This window comes from Periophthalmus magnuspinnatus, chromosome 8 (genome assembly GCF_009829125.3).
Source record: "Periophthalmus magnuspinnatus isolate fPerMag1 chromosome 8, fPerMag1.2.pri, whole genome shotgun sequence".
Lineage (NCBI taxonomy): Eukaryota > Metazoa > Chordata > Actinopteri > Gobiiformes > Gobiidae > Periophthalmus > Periophthalmus magnuspinnatus.
Window position 1 is genome coordinate 2,644,015 of NC_047133.1, and position 17,057 is coordinate 2,661,071.

Sequence of the window (17,057 nt, forward strand, 5' to 3'; positions counted from 1 at the left end):
GTGACACTGAGAAATATTTGCAAATAATCATCACAAATTGTTCAGTAAGAGGAAAATTGTCGGCGTGGAAGGCAGTTTCAAGAAAAGTGCTAAAGGTGAATACAAGTTTGTGCTTTAAGGAGAAAATCTGTATGTTTTTTGTGTTATGAGGCGGGATCGGTACAATCTGCGTCGACATTTTGACACCAAACACGGAGCTAAGTATGAAAAAGTGAGTCTGCAAGAAAAACAACACATTGTCCAATAATTAAAAAGCTAAAAAAGGCTGTTTTTGAAGCAGAGCTGAAGAAAAATGTCACTTTATCAGGAAACTCACGTACACAGATACGTAATATTTATATTAAATGTAAGTTTAAAATTAGTTACATTTATTTTACATGACATTCAGTTACATTTAGTGACATTTATCCTGCCGCACAGTCACATCTGGCCCTTGATGGCGGCCATTTTGCTGCTGTGGCCCTCGGTGAAAATGAGTTTGACACCTCTTTTCTAGATGGACTTCGTTAAAGTCACATGTCTCCTGCTCCTCCAGCTCTTCAAATGAGCCACATTGTTGTTTCTCTCTTTTTTTTTTACTTAGGACAAATGTGTCTGTCTGAAGTCACTCAAACAGTTTTTTTCAAATCATTATTCATATGTGACTTGATTTTGTTCTATCAAAACATTTAAAAGGTCCAATCGGCTCAAATAACAAAAAAAAAAAAACAACAAAAAAAACATGTCATGCAAGAGCTCGGGTCTCAGGAGGTTAATGTTTTTACCCACGTAGTCCTGAAAAGACAAAGAGCTGGAACGTAAAGTCCAGACAGTGGAGCTTTGAAGTGTGCTCTGGTTTAGCTCCATTAGAAACAGGTGCTGGAGACATGTGCCGCTCGTGTTATTGCGTTCTGTCTGAGCAGGTAAAAGCCTCTATAAACATTATTTTACAAGTCCACTTCCTCACCTCTTCAGTTGATGAGGATACCAGGAGATCGCCCGTCCTCTTCTGTGATGTTCTTCAGATTATGCTCGGCCTCGTCCACCGTCCTGAAATCAGACGTTAGAATGAGTCACTCGGCACGTTTACGTTTATGTGCCGAGTAAAATGAGATAACTAGAAAAATCAGACATTAGATCAGATAAAAAAATGATCTGTTAATCCAAAAACAGCTGGAGACACATCAGTTTATCAGTGGATGTTTAGAAGATAATGAATTTTAAAATAAACTCTTTCAAAGTAACATTTTCACTTTCATTTTATCTTCGCCATATTAGTCTGCCTTTTTTTTTTTTTTACATTTTTCCATCAGCATCTGCACAGGTGTGAACAACCAAAACAAAATAAATCATATCACTCACATCTGCTCAGACGACGTTACAATCATCTCCAGAAATCAGATAACGATCAGATTTATGTTGTGTATTGATCCATGAGAACAAGATGAGACAAGATTTTCACATCATTTATTGTGATTTAAGTGTAGGATCAAGTTTTGTTCAGTTACTGTATTTTTTAAACATATTTTTGACATCATAGTAGCACTTTTTTTGGTAACTACAGCTGCTCAAAAGGTGGATTCGGTTTAGAACAAAAGCATTTTCCTCGCGTGTTCACAAACTCGTCCCGTGTCTAAAGTATTTGTTGTATATTTGAACGTGAAGTTATTATTCGGTCATACGTGAGAAAGTCCCGGACGTCCTCTGCCGTCAGCTCCCCGGTGGTGTCCAGGGTGAGGTCAGCACAGCTCAGGGGAGAGTCCAGAGGAGTGTCCAGCACCGGAGAGGACAGGCCACTCAGAGGCTCCACTGTGTGTCCTACAGCGACGAAAACAAAAGGAGTTATACAATTTAACGTTAAAATGTTAGTAAGACATGAGCTGAAAGGTGCCAAAAAGCTCAATTCACTTGTGTTTTTTCTGTTTGGATATTTATATTAACACATTCGTTGGAACTTATGGTGTCAAGACTTTTCAAATGATAAAATTCAGGGTAGTGCGACTGAATTTAAGTTTTGTTTTTTATGTGAATATGAAATCCAGAATATCATGACATAATGTGGCTAGAATTTAAGCTAGAGCGACTTCAACACTCACTATAGAGGCTCTGCAGAGAGTAAAAACTAAAATAAAAGCGATAAAATGTGAGGAAGAAACAACAAATACTGCAAAAATACAGTCTTAAACAACATAGTAAGTTAATATGTTCAAATCAAGTAGCAGTCATCTTGATTTGAGTCCATTTTGATTCAAACTAAATGCCTTGTTTAAGAAAATAACTATTGTCTCATTTGACATAAAGAACCAAATGCTACTGCACTTGAAATACGACAAAAACGACTTGTTCTATTGGCAAATCTTGTTATATTCTCAAATCAAGACAAATCCTACTTAAATCAGGCACTTAATCACGTATTTTCTAACTTAATATTGTAATTTTTTTATTATAAAAGGCCACTATTATGTTAAAAATGTGATCATATTGTCCTGCCAAACACAGATAAAAAGGCCGGCGCTCGCAGAGAATAAAATATAAATTAAAGCCGCAAGCGGCGATGATGGCCCTCGCCCCCCGCGCGACCGCCCCCCCATGCGACCGCCCGGGGCCGGCCACCGCCCCCACGCACCATTTTCCCCGCCCGGCCACCCCACGGCCGCAATCCGCCCCCCTTCAAACAGTTTCTATATAAATATGTGTGACCAACACATTACAATGGCTGTGCAAGGCGTTGAACCGGCAACCGCGTACATAATACAGGTATGGTGTATTTGACTTTTTCGCCCCTTTTAATGCCCACAATTATCTCCCCAAGTTTCATGCCAATCGGACAAAGTTGAGAATTTTACCAATACTGTAGGGGGCGCTATAGTGTTCATTTAGATGACAATTAATAGTGCATTCTTTTAATACCCTGATATCACATGTGTGATGAGAATTTCAGCTGTCTATAACCATGTATGTGCGTGTAAGAAATTTTTTAATGATTTTTTTTTTTGTATTTGCGCCCCTGGTGGCCAACCGTGGAAAATGACTCATGGCCATAATGTAATTTTTTGTTTCTTCTGATGCCACCAATTTACTCCCCGAATTTCCAAGGAATCCGATAATGTCGGCGATTCACCCCTATGGTAGGGGGCGCTATAGTGTTCATTTTTATTACAATTAATATTGCATTCCATTCATGCCCCAATCTCGCATATGTGATGTGAATGTGAGCTCTGTAGGGCAACGCCTGTGGTCGTGAGAGGACATCAAAAAAACAGGAAACGAAGGCATATTTCGGTGGCGGCGTACGGGCGAACCGTGTGGAATTCGGAGAAAACGTGGATAAGTTCTGAAAACCCATGTGTCTGGATGTGGCATGTGAAATCTGAGCTCATTTGGACCAAAAACCTGAGACTAGTAGCGTTTTGAAAACACGCTGCGAATGAAGTGGCGAATTTTTGACCCAATATGGCCGATTTCCAGTCTGTCATAGAGCGGTGCTTCAATTCATTTTTATGCTTGTCCGATGGTGCTCTATCACTGTTCTGATTTTTGTGAATGTATTCCAAAATTAAACAGGCTCCTCTCCCATAGGGGTGAAATTTTAGGTGGCGCTGTCGAGTCAGGGGGCATGGGACATTTTCCCGAAACCAATTTTATGAAATTTTTCACAAAGCCGGTCGATCCTATACCCCCATGTGAGACTTTTCGTGAATGTTCAGGGGGTGAAAAATGCGATTGTTTTGGCGGAAAAACGAAGAACAATGTTAATATGCTGTGTGGCCCTGAGCTGTGTGGCCCTGACTCTATATGAGAGGGGTCTGTGGCTTTGCACCGGCAACCACGTACATAATACAGGTATGGTGTAATTGACTTTTTTGACCCTTTTAATGCCCCCAATTATCTCCCCAAGTTTCATGCCAATCGGACAAAGTTGTGTATTTTACCAATACTGTAGGGGGCGCTATAATGTTCATTTTGATTAAAATTAATATTGCATTCCATTCATGCCCCAATCTCACATATGTGATGTGAATGTGAGCTCTGTAGGGCAACGCCTGTGGTCGTGAGAGGACATCGAAAAAACAGGAAACGAAGGCATTTTTTGGTGGCGGCGTACGGGCGAACCGTGTGGAATTCGGAGAAAACGTGGATAACTTCTGAAAACCCATGTGTCTGGATGTGGCATGTGAAATTTGAGCTCATTTGGACCAAAAACCTGAGACTAGTAGCGTTTTGAAAATGCGCAACGAAAAATTTGGCAAATTTTCGATTCAATATAGCCGACTTCCTGTCCATCCTAGGGCCGCACTATGATTGGCTTTTTTGCTTGTCTCCATGAGCTCTATCATTGGTGTCAATTTCGTCGAGCTAGGGCGAAAAATGCGTGTCGGCTCCCAATTCATTTTAAAATTTTGAATATTCTAGGTGGCGCTGTCGACCCGGTGTGCTTCGAACATTGTCCCGACGCCAATTTTATGAAATTTTTCGCAGAGCCGGTCGATCCTATACCCCCATGTGAGACTTTTCGTGAATGTTCAGGGGGTGAAAAATGCGATTGTTTTGGCGGAAAAACGAAGAACAATGTTAATATGCTGTGTGGCCCTGAGCTGTGTGGCCCTGACTCTATATGAGAGGGGTCTGTGGCTTTGCACCGGCAACCACGTACATAATACAGGTATGGTGTCATTGACTTTTTTGCCCCTTTTAATGCCCACAATTATCTCCCCAAGTTTCATGCCAATCGGACAAAGTTGTGTATTTTACCAATACTGTAGGGGGCGCTATAGTGTTCATTTAGATACTAATTAATAGTGCATTCTATTAATACCCTCACATCACACGTGTGATGTGAATTTGAGCTGTGTAGACCAATGCATGTGCGTGTCAGACATTTTTCAATGATTTTATTTGGAGTCTTTGCGCCCCTGGTGGCCAACCGTGGAAAATGACTCATGGCCATAATGTAATTTTTTGTTTCTTCTGATGCCCCTGATTTATTCCCCGAATTTTGTAGGAATCCGATAATATTGGCGTTTCACCCCTATGATAGGGGGCGCTATAGTGTTCATTTTTATTACAATTAATAATCAATTTTATTAATACCCTCATATCACACGTGTGATGTGAATTTGAGCTGTGTAGACCAATGCATGTGCGTGTCAGACATTTTTAAATGATTTTTTTTGGAGTCTTTGCGCCCCTGGTGGCCAAGTGTGAAAAATGACCTATGCCCGTAATATTATTTTTTGGTCCACGTCATGCCCCCAATTTATTCCCTGAATTTCGTAGGAATCCGATAATGTTTGCGTTTCACCCCTATGGTAGGGGGCGCTATAGTGTTCATTTTGATTAAAATTAATATTGCATTCCATTCATGCCCCAATCACACATATGTGATGTGAATGTGAGCTCTGTAGGGCAATGCCTGTGGTCGTGAGAGGACATCGAAAAAACAGGAAACGAAGGCATATTTCGGCGGCGGCGTACGGGCGAACCGTGTGGAATTTGGAGAAAACGTGGATAACTTTTGAAAACCCATGTGTCTGGATGTGGCATGTGAAATCTGAGCTCATTTGGACCAAAAACCTGAGACTAGTAGCGTTTTGAAAATACGCAGCGAAAAATTTGGCAAATTTTCGATTCAATATAGCCGACTTCCTGTCCGTCCTAGGGCCGCACTATGATTGGCTTTTTTGCTTGTCTCCATGAGCTCTATCACTGGTGTCAATTTCGTCGAGCTAGGGCGAAAAATGCGTGTCGGCTCCCAATTCATTTTAAAATTTTGAATTTTCTAGGTGGCGCTGTCGAGCCAGTGTGTGTGGGTCATTTTCGTGATGCATATTTTCTTGAATTTTTTGCCAAGCCGGTCGATTTGATACCCCCATGTGAGACTTTTCGTCGACGTTCAGGGGGTGAAAATTGCGATCCCAGGGGGAGAAAAAAAATAATAAGAAGAAGAAGAAACCCAGGAAGAACAATGCCCCTCGCCATCACTTCGTGAGTGGCGAGGGCCAATAAATAAACCGCTGGGCTGAAAAAGTTGCCAAGAAAAGACATCTTAATATCCACCTAATAAAAAAAAAAGAAACTGATCAGACTTGTCCCGTTCCCTAAAGCAGAGTAGGGATTTTTTTAGACCCGACTCTGCTCCAGTGCAAGTTCTTACAGTGACAGATAAAGATAATTCGAACTAAACAAGAAAAAATAGTTAAGTCTGTGGATTAACTACTTTTCTAGAGGAGCACTGCCGACTTAATTTAAAAGTACTTGGCTTAAAACGTTGCGTCATCTCCTTAAAGCATCATATAGATAAGAGTTTATTTTATTCTGTTAAAGTACACAGACGTCTGCTTAGTCCAAATACGCCCCAACGGTAAAAAAAACACACAACGTCCGCGTCCTGTCGGTGACTGGACACAAATTCAATCCGCTCCGGTCTCCACAACAACCATTATCCCCTGCCAGGACGAGGCTGCCGGGCCAAAGGCAACTGGGTCACGCTGAATGGTCGTCATGGAGACCAGAGGGGAGCCCGACAAAAGGCCCGGTGGGGCTGGAGGGGGTCAGAAAAAAAGAGAAAAAGTGATGAAGTGGTCCCAACTAAGAGCAGAGGAATGTGGAGTGTACCCACCCTCGGCCTGTCCCAGCTGGTTCTTGTGGGTTCCGTTGGCCTTCAGTTTACCGTCGCTGCAGAGACACACAAAACCAACATTTACTTTATAAACCACATAGTAAATACGAGCGAGTATCCATTTACTGCTTATCATGACAGGAGAAACGTGTAGTACAACTCTGGGTACCCGCAGTAATCAGAACTAAACCTCACCAAGTGCCCAAGGGTTTTACACAGAACGACAATTTCCACATTCTCCTTTAAAGACGCTGCTTTATCTTTGCCGCCTTAAATATTCGAACGTAGAGCGAGTTTATATTGAACTGTTGCATAGGATCAACTTCACTTTTCTTTGTCGAGAAAGAGGATCTAAGGACGGGGGATGTCCTGGGACAGTTTTAAAATTAGCTTGTTTTCTGTGGATTACTTCTGTTTCTCTTTCATTGTTGATTTTCTAATTTTCTGTTGGTTAAATTAATTGTCGTGTTCAGTCCTAAGAGGAAACTACTGTTGATTTTGGGCTTTAAAAAAAAAAAAGTCAATTCATTTCAGTTTATTGTTGTATTTATTCTAAGCTTCATATTTCACAGACCTGTCCTGCCACTGCTAACAACAACTAGCATGCTAACACTTCAGCCTCTGACTGTGAAAGGACGGCCTTTATCTTACAGAGAAATAATTCAGACGGAGCTTTATGCTGCTTCAATGAACGGAGCAAAATCCAACAACATTTCCTGCTGGTCCAACCTACCAGACAAAATGGAGATCTGAATATATTACGTATCTGTTTTTGTGTCATGTGGACACTTCTGTCAAACTGTATATTCACGAAACATGCACAATATGTGCACGTTCAGCTCTTTTTTTGTTTTTATGTATAGCCCATAATGAACATGTATAATGCAATTTCTGCTGATATGTTTTGATGGAGGAAATTTGCAATTATTATATGGAAGGAATTCAAACCTGGATGAGATTACTATTATTATTTGTATTATTATTATTATTTGTATTATTATTATTTGTATTATTATTATTTGTATTTGTATTATTTGTATTATTATTTGTATTATTATTATTAGTAGTAGTATTATTATTATTAGTAGTAGTATTATTATTAGTAGTAGTATTATTATTAGTAGTAGTATTATTATTAGTAGTAGTAGTATTATTATTATTAGTAGTAGTATTATTATTATTATTAGTAGTAGTATTATTATTATTAGTAGTAGTATTATTATTATTAGTAGTATTATTATTATTAGTAGTAGTATTATTATTATTATTATTATTATTAGTATTATTATTAGTATTATTAGTATTATTATTATTAGTATTATTAGTATTAGTAGTAGTAGTAGTAGTATTTGTATTATTTTTATTATTATTTGTATTATTATTATTATTTGTATTTGTATTATTATCATTATTATCATTATTATTATTATTATTATTTGTATTATTATTTGTATTATTATTCTGTGTATATGCCCATCGGGAGAGTTTGAAAAGGCATAAAAATATGTAATCAGACTGTAACCTGTATAGCTGCAGTTGAGATCAATACATGAATAAAAATGTGATCACAAAAAAAAACAAAAAAAAACAACTAGCATGCTAAAAGTGTACCAGCCCTACTTTTTTGTTCGTGGATGTTTAAAATGAGACGTAGACAGCACACAGTTTCACCCTGAAAAGCTGTTTTTACAATAAATCGCTACTGGGGAAAGTCAAATTTGACTCTTTCATTAGAATAATATGTACCTCCCCTTTAAACGCAGCTGTTAATGTGTCTGACCTGTTGTGTGTGAGCTCTAGGGGGCGCTCCAGCTGAATCGAGCAGAGTGGTTCTGTGATAACTTTAGCTGAAAGGGAAAATCTCTCGTACTCCGACGGTGAAATCAAGTAGAAACCTGTGACGAGACATGAAAAAAAATGTAATCGGCGATAGCCACAGTCCCCCACGGAGATGCTATTGCTTTGCCTGGAATGTTCCACAGTAAAGCTTTAAACATATCTATCTACACGGAGACAAGCAGGTAACATAATGAGGCCAAGTTAGAGATCAGATCTGCGGAGAAGCGACCACACTCAGAGTCAGAATGAGAGTTTATTTTTTATGCAATGTCATTTTTGCCTGTAATTGAATAGCTGCGAGATGGACAAGAAGTTTAATGCCATACTGTGGGACATTTCTCACATAAAAAAACATCAAACTGATAGCTGACCTCCACCAGAAAGGTCACTTAACGCAGATGGATCAGCCAAAAGGTCACACGATTTTGTTAAAACTCACCTTGTCCATTTTTAGTAAAGACACAAGACGCGATCCCACTGATGTCTTCTTTACGTATGCAGTCGTAGCGCACCTAAAAAAAAACAAAAAACATTTATTAGCGTACAGAACAAACCGAAATCATTGAACGCCGCCGTGTTAGACGCTTGCGGAGCTGTACCTGCGGTCGGAGGGCTGGGATGTTGAACAGGTGCATGTCTCCCAGGTTGGTGAGGCAGACCAGGGTGTGTTCGCTGTAATCCTCCTGAGCCGTGGAGCTGAACACGACCAGGGCCACTTTACGCACCCGACACCCCTCATGCGCCGTCAGCTTGAACTTAGTCTTAGCGCTCACTTTGGGAAGAGAGAACACCTGGAGAAAGCGGACAATCGTTTTAAAATTGACGTGGACAAGTCGATGGAAAGATCAGAATTGGGGTTGTGCAAGATATCGCAAAAGTATCGTGACGCTGATTGACTTTATTAATCGATATCGCAACGAAATACTGAGGTTCTCCATCTGACAAAAGTGCAGTTTAGAATATGTATGTGAATGTGTTAATACAGCTGGCCTAGTTTTGTTTTTTTTTTATTCATTAGTTTTACGAGTGTCACAAGTAAATTAAAGCGTGTCAGTTTTGTTTTAGAATTGAAAATGATTGAGTCGAAAAGTTATTAAACTATTTTGTAGTTCTTTAGTAGTAGTATCGTGCAGCTCTAATCAGAATATCAGTGAGTTTTTACAGTACAGTCGTCCCTCGCCTCGTTGGTTTGCTGATTTTTTTCGTGCAATTTTTCCTGCTTTTTTACAGAGTATGAACGTGCATTGTGTTGTGCGTCCTGATTGGCTGTTGGACTGTAGACCATTGTGTCGTGCGTCCTGATTGGCTGTTGGACTGTAGACCATTGTGTCGTGCGTCCTGATTGGCTGTTGGACTGTAGACCATTGTGTCGTGCGTCCTGATTGGCTGTTGGACTGTAGACCATTGTGATCTGCGTCCTGATTGGCTGTTGGACTGTAGACCATTGTGTCGTGTGTCCTGATTGGCTGTTGGACTGTAGACCATTGTGATCTGCGTCCTGATTGGCTGTTGGACTGTAGACCATTGTGTCGTGCGTCCTGATTGGCTGTTGGACTGTAGACCATTGTGATCTGCGTCCTGATTGGCTGTTGGACTGTAGACCATTGTGTCGTGCGTCCTGATTGGCTGTTGGACTGTAGACCATTGTCCATCAGTCTCCTCCGTGCCGTGTCTCCTGTCCAGTACAGAATGTGTTCAGACAAATTTACATAAATGTTGGATCGCAGTGTGACTCTGAAGTGCTGTACGTTTGCACTCGGAAAAAGACACCTGCACCAAGACCTTAGTGGAAAAAGACACTAAAGCAGAGCGGTGCCAGGACAAAGGTACAGTCAGAGGGAACTGTGAAATACGTGTGAGTCACTATTCGTCATTTCTTATGTGTCCAAACTCGTTGATCATTAAAATAAAATGTTACAGTATTTCTACAAGCTGTCATTTTTATTTACAGTAAAGGGAAATGTTTATATTTTTATTTCTCGAATAAATATTTGGGCCTGAAAACAGGTCTTGATGTTAGGTTTCATTCTACAATACTGTTTTTTTTTAATCTACGAAGGTTTCAACTTTGAGAGAGTTTAAACGAGAGAGAAATGTGAGAAAATGTTAACGCATGTGTGAGAAAAGTGTATAAAGTGTGTGGTGAGGGGGTTTTACAGCTAAAAAAAAATAGAGAATGGTAAAAAATAAAGCTGATACTTCACGGATATCATCAATTGCGGATTATTTTTAGAATGCGACCCCCGCGATAAACGAGGGACCACTGTATATAAAACTGTTAGCGTCACGGTGTAAAATGTATTGTTTTAACTGGGGATAGATCTGTGTTTCATTGCAACCAATATTAAAAAGTATTGCTAAAAACAATTAAAAGAAGAGTTACTTTTGAAGATTTTACATATGAGATTTGGATATTGTTGCATGAATTCCCAGTAGTGAGCATTTCTTTGCTTTGACTAAACGAAATTAAGGGAAGAACTTGAATTTGAACTTGAAAATGAATTTATAATGCAATTGCTTGTAAGTCTGAATAAAACAAATAAAGCAAAGTAAACAAATACATTAGTTATGAAGGCAGTGCTTTAACATTTGAGCATTTACCTTGAGCTGCTCCTCTGACGCGATGAGGACTGAGTGAGCGTTTGTCATGTCCGGAGCGATGGCCAGGTCCTGGGACGCCTCGTAGGGGTCGGGCAGAGGCTTCCCCCTCCCGTCCAGGACACTGATGGAGACCACAGGGGCGCGGTGCATCAGCTGGATCTCCTTCCCCAGTACGGCCTCCACACAAGCGCTGTTATCGCTGTGTCCTCCTCTCTCGCCCGCACGAGCCACTCCCACCCCGGGGACCTCCAGGGCGTAGGCGTAGACGCTGCCCGAGTTAGTGCCCGCCCACAGGGTAGGACCGTGGTGCGTACCTGGGGCAAGAAGAACAGAACAAGACGTTATAAGCAGAAAAAGCATCCATCATTTCAATTTAATCCATATGTTTGGACTGTGTAGACTCTCAAATTTGACATTTCAAGGCCATTGCCACTAATCCAAACTTTCAAACGAACTCAAAATCATAACTGACAAAGTACGCTACAGAAAAAAAAACTTCAGTTAATCATTTCAGTTTGTTACGTCGCAGTTCAAAAAGCTGAAGAGTAGTTTGTCTCGGGTTCGTATCTGTTCTGTCAAGTTGAGTTTGCCGTACCGTCTCGTAGGAAAGTGTCGGCAAAGCAAAGACAGCGGACGACTCCAGTGAGAGAGTCGTCTGCTGAACGCGGTTCAATTCTCCTCTGGATGGGAGCCACATCCTCCTGCTCTGCTAAAGCTGCGTTGGCTTCTTGAACCTTAACAATAAAAATAAGATTAGATTATAAACCTTTTACGTTCTTTATGAAATGACGCCACTTTCAAACTTTTTTGCAGCCTTCTTCTAACATAGACGAGGGAAGCAACCGTTCTTTACCTTGCTGGTTGGCGTGGTGATGGCACGTTTCTTTCCAGAGACTCTACTCTTGCGGATGCGCCTGAAGCTCTGCCGTAAGGATTTCTTTAAAGACTTGACTCTGGAGAGGGGACCTTCCATGGCCAGGGAGTCGTTTGGATGGAGCGTACACCTGGAACAACAACGTGTGATGAAAAGGTTGTGGAAAATTAAAGTACAAGGGGCTAAACAGATATATACTAAATGGAAAGCCACAAATTATCATTGGTAGTGCGTCCAAAAACTTGCCTTATACGTTATTAGTCAAATGGTTTAAAGTTTTTTCAACTGAGAACAAATCAGACATTTGTGGTCGACTAATGCCACCACTTTTTCAAGCAATAAATAAAAATTAAAAAATGTTAACTGGAGAGAACTTTGTAAGAACTTTGTAAAATACCAGGAATATCCACATAAAACAAAAACTTGCACAGATCTTGACCATTAACACATTTTAAACTATGGAAAAAGGTTGGAAAGCCCTGACATCACCTATAAAATACATCTAAATAATTACTCACGACCTTCTTCGCTCACCTGGCCAGCACGGCGTTCCTCCTGTGGTAGTCGAACAGACCGAACCCGTGGCTCGTCCCGAAGGCGATGAGGTTCCACTCCGCATGTAGAGCCACCGCGGTGACGGAGGCCGGGGGCATGCACTGCACCAGCACCAGAGGTTGAAACCCGGGAGGGAAAGGCGGAGGTTTGAGCCGCGGGTCTAACCGGTCGTGTCCTTTCCACGTGAAGCCCTCTCTGTCCTGCAGCAAGTCCACCACAGCCACGTCCACCAGGTGATCCGATCGCTCGTCACTCAGCCCCAAAACTATTACCTTTTGAGAGATTTGTCCGGTAAGTTTTGGTTTTTAAAAGGTCCTATATTCCGTCAAGAATTTGGTAGTACAACATGTTTTCAGTTTGAGAGAAAATCACAGTCTAAATATGCAGGATTTGGGTGTTAAACATGTCCAGAGTTGTTTTTTTTTAATTCATTCACACATGTTTTTGATGAGGAAATAACATTATAGCATAGATCAGAAAAGAGCGTGATATATACTCTTTAAACTTTTTTGTTTTTATACAAGTTCTGTACCTGTCCAGCAGTTCCAGCCACCACCAGTTTGTTGCTGTACTTGCACAGACTGATCTTCTGGATGCCGAGTCTGGGGTCATCGCTGTACGGGTCAAAACAGCCAACCTGCCAAAAAAAAAAAAAAAAGAGCACAGGAAAAATTTGAGTTGTATGTCAAGAAAATGTGACAGTAAATAAATGATAAGTAAATAATAAATCACCAAAAGATGACCTGTTACTTACACCCATCAGAGACATTTCCAAAACATACTGCATAAATTAGATATTAGGTTCCCATTTTTGTATTTTTCTCAAGTTAATGCATCTCAAAAACAAACCCACTCTACACTGACCTCTTCAACTCTTTACAGATTTCTTTAATTATTACAGCTTGCTTTCAAATATGTGTAAGCGCAACTTCATTTTTCATGTCTTACCACTAGGACTGGGCGTTATGAAATCAACCACAATTCACTCCTCGCTTTCAATATTAATTTTCTGAACCGTGAACTTAAACAGACGTAATACAGACTCTAAACGAGACGGTATTGTACTTAACTGCTAATACAAGACATACTTAGATCAAAGTGTTACCTTTTATTGTTTTGAAAATGCTATAATCGCGGAAAACGGTGTACGAACATGTTTTATGAGTCTAACTTTCTTTTTTTTCCCTGCATTAAGACACTCCCGTTCAGAGTGCAATCAACACAATCAGCGTACATCCCAATAATTAAACTACTGCACATCACATCAGGTTTGTGAAGTTGTTGCGTACAGTTTTGCGTGACACGGGGTTGTGGGCTGAGCATTGGACAAAATCTTCCAGCTAACCGTGAGGCGGGGTCGAATATGGCCCAGGAGAGATCATTAAATTACAGAAACACCCACAGAAGACATCCAAAACCTCTTCTGGCATGAGGATGAATGAATGAAACAACGTTAGAAAATGGTAGAAAGAAAATAAACACCTTCTAACAACACCATATTACACAAATTGTTACTTCCTCCTCTTTGGAAACACATGGTTTTGCTCAATTCAAAATATCCAAGTTGATCTGTGACAAGTAGAAATTATTAGAAATCTTGATCTCAGTTCAAGTTTACACAGCTGTACCTCCTACTCGTTAAAAACATGTACAGATAACCCTATAAATCCTAATAAAAAGTACATGGGCATTAAAGCCATAGTATAAATCCATACATTTTAAGCTAATTACTTCAGGGTGGAAAAGCAGGAGATTCACCGCCAAAACAACCAAACAACTTCTAGACATTTGACAGGTATGCAAAGATTGTTTATTTTTCCTTTGGCACATCTTTACTGCGCCAAGCTAAAATCTTCCTGACGCTCCTCCCTTCTCCCTTCTCCTTTTATTCTCCTCCAAACTCCGGGGCAGCCTCTTGACTCGCGGTAATAAAAACTCAGCAAAACACGTGCATCAATCTGTCTCTCGCACACAGCCCGAGACTCCAGCTTGTACTTGGGAGAGGAGGAAAGAGAGGCTGGTCAGAAAAGAGTGGGATGATGGGTCTGGTTTTCATTATAAAGAAAAAAAAAAAAAAAAGGGAAAGACTCTTTATCCCATACGAGGGCTGCATTCCTGAACATGTAGCTCGGCAACCGCAGAATACATGGGAAAAGGTGGGGGAAGCGACAACAGGAATGAACCGCAAATTAGCGAAACCCGTACGTACGCGAAAACAGAACTCGTACTGTAAATAATTTGACTCGCCACAGAATTATTTGAAGCCAACGCGACGCTAGAGACGCTACTTGTTAATATTCATCGCGTTTTGCTTCATGACTCATCATTCTGTAGCCTCCAGCGCAGCCTGCTTACACTTATAGTTCCTACTTCCTGATGGGCATCGCTTAGCTGCAGTTGTGCACAGAAAAGTGGGCCAGGAAAGCAGAATGTGAAATGTGAGGGGCGGGTTTGTCTGCGGCGCCTCTCCAGAACAGATGGGAGAAAACCAGGCCACAGATGTACTCGTCACTGTTCCATATTGTTTTCATTCTCCTGTTTGCAATGAAAAAGACGCTCTTTTCCAAACTGACCTAGAGTGCGTTTCAAAATGTGATGGAATTTTGTGGAAAGATTCGAAAGAAGAGTCGATGGCGTGATTTTTTTTCTTTCAAATTAGAAACATCTACAGTTTTTGTGTTCCTCATCTGCGTTAGGGCTGGAAAAAGTATTGAAAATCAAACACTAATCAACACTGCACTTGATCAAAGCGAAACAGGAACAACGAAGTTTACCATATCTACACATACATAAGGAATTAATCTACTCCTAGGACATTTGGCGTATGAACCTGTACATAAACATTTCGACTTAACATCTTGTTCTAGTAAAAGTTGAACCTAACTTAAGACGATTCGCAAACATTTCCTCACAAAAATCGACGGTGCCAAAGTAAAATCCAGTCGTTTTTATCAATTTTGTGCAGAATTCAGATGCAGCTGTACCTTTCTGAAGGGGGGCCACTCCTCCTCTTGTTGCATGTCGGGGTCGTCGCAGGGGTCGTGGGGGTCGTCGCAGGGGTCGCAGTCCGTGTGGAAGACATTGGCTGTGCTCAGTTTGTACAGAGGGGTGAGCGCCACACCTGAAGCATCCCAAAAACGCACCGTCCCGTCCTCATGACTGTGGAGACGGGAAGAAATGACAAGCTTGAATACATTAGCTGAACAACTACGTGTTTATTCCTGCTACTTCTAACATGTTTAAGCGATTCCTGAAGTAGATTAAGAGTATCCATGTGGGTTTAATCAGATGTATTTAGTCACTTCCACTTTCTAATTAGAATCAAATGTGAACCAAACTAAACACTGAAATAATTCCACCTGCTTTTCTGTATCCACATACCCGGTCAATAGCAGCTCTTGCTGTTTAGGAGGAGGCGCCAGGTTTTTCCCTCCACATATGGGCCAGCTCTGCACAAAGAGAAAATTTCACACAGATATAAACACTATAGAACACATACCTTTTGGAAAAGAAGATGTGACATGGAAAACATTCCAGGGATTAGATTTGACTTGAGTAGTTTCACACATCCAGATATTCAGTTTTATGATCTTATGTAAAAAGTTCAGATGGTGTTGCACGGTGTTTTTACAAAGTTCTAGACCGTCGGTATGTCATTTTACCAAACTTTTCGATATCTGTACAAACGAATAGTCTATAGTTGGACATTTACAAGTCGGAACATTCAGAGTCGGGATGTCAAAAGTATCGAAAATCAGATACTCTTCAATACCCACCTTCAACATGGAATAATTTACAAAAAGTCTTGAAATTACAAGAACGTAACAAGAATGTTGAAAGGTTTGGAAATTAACTCTATGATTTGTAATTTGCTTTTAAGAATCAATTTTGTGATGTGTTGAAATGTGTGTGTGATGTAACTGTGCTGCTGTCTTGAACAGGACTCCCTTGAAAAAGAGATTAGTGATCTCAATGGGACTTTCCTGGTTAAATAAAGGTTAAATTAAAAAATATATATATATTAATTGATACTAAAACTAGTATCGAAACTAGATACTCATTTATAATCGACACTGAAAAGACACATAGACAAGTTTATGTCCATGGATCACTGTGAAACCTAACTGGACAACTGAGAAATTACACAGATATAAAAGTCACAAGATGAACTACACTGCCTGGCCAAAAAAAAAAAAAGTCGCCACCTGGATTTAACTAAGCAAATAGGTCGTCTCCTCCTGCAGTTGGTCCGGTTTAGGTTCAGCAGAATGAGGTCAGCTGACACCTGAATATACTGAATGTCCAGGTTATTCCATCAATGGATTCATCATTTTCACACATGGATCGTCCACCACAGAGTCCAGACCTTAACCCCAGTGAGAATCTTTGTGCTGGAGAAGCTTTGAGCAGCGTCAGACTCGACCAGCGTCAATGCAACAGGAGAAAAATCGAAACAGTGCCACAGTCAGTGCGTGACGTAATAAAAAGCTAAAATTAAAAAGCTAAATATTAGAGTGTGACCTTTTGTTTTGGCTAGGCAGTGTATAAAAGAACGTACTACCATTTAATGTTGAAAATCACATTCTATTT

The 17,057-nt window shown here is 40.4% G+C and overlaps 1 protein-coding gene across 1 annotated transcript in view; it reads right to left on the reverse strand.

The window, feature by feature from the left end:
- llgl1 (LLGL scribble cell polarity complex component 1) overlaps window positions 1-17,057 on the reverse strand; it is a 41,552-nt gene that overhangs the window by 2,545 nt on the left and 21,950 nt on the right. Inside the window, exons 11-23 of the mRNA XM_033970615.2 lie at window positions 15,849-15,916; window positions 15,452-15,626; window positions 13,000-13,104; window positions 12,447-12,739; window positions 11,892-12,042; window positions 11,634-11,772; window positions 11,039-11,352; window positions 9,037-9,228; window positions 8,877-8,949; window positions 8,379-8,493; window positions 6,599-6,654; window positions 1,662-1,797; window positions 947-1,029 (exon numbers count right to left, since the gene is read on the reverse strand). Of these exons, the coding sequence (XP_033826506.1) occupies window positions 951-1,029; window positions 1,662-1,797; window positions 6,599-6,654; window positions 8,379-8,493; window positions 8,877-8,949; window positions 9,037-9,228; window positions 11,039-11,352; window positions 11,634-11,772; window positions 11,892-12,042; window positions 12,447-12,739; window positions 13,000-13,104; window positions 15,452-15,626; window positions 15,849-15,916 (1,896 nt within the window). The 3' untranslated portion in view covers window positions 947-950. The remainder of the gene's footprint in view (window positions 1-946; window positions 1,030-1,661; window positions 1,798-6,598; window positions 6,655-8,378; window positions 8,494-8,876; window positions 8,950-9,036; window positions 9,229-11,038; window positions 11,353-11,633; window positions 11,773-11,891; window positions 12,043-12,446; window positions 12,740-12,999; window positions 13,105-15,451; window positions 15,627-15,848; window positions 15,917-17,057) is intronic.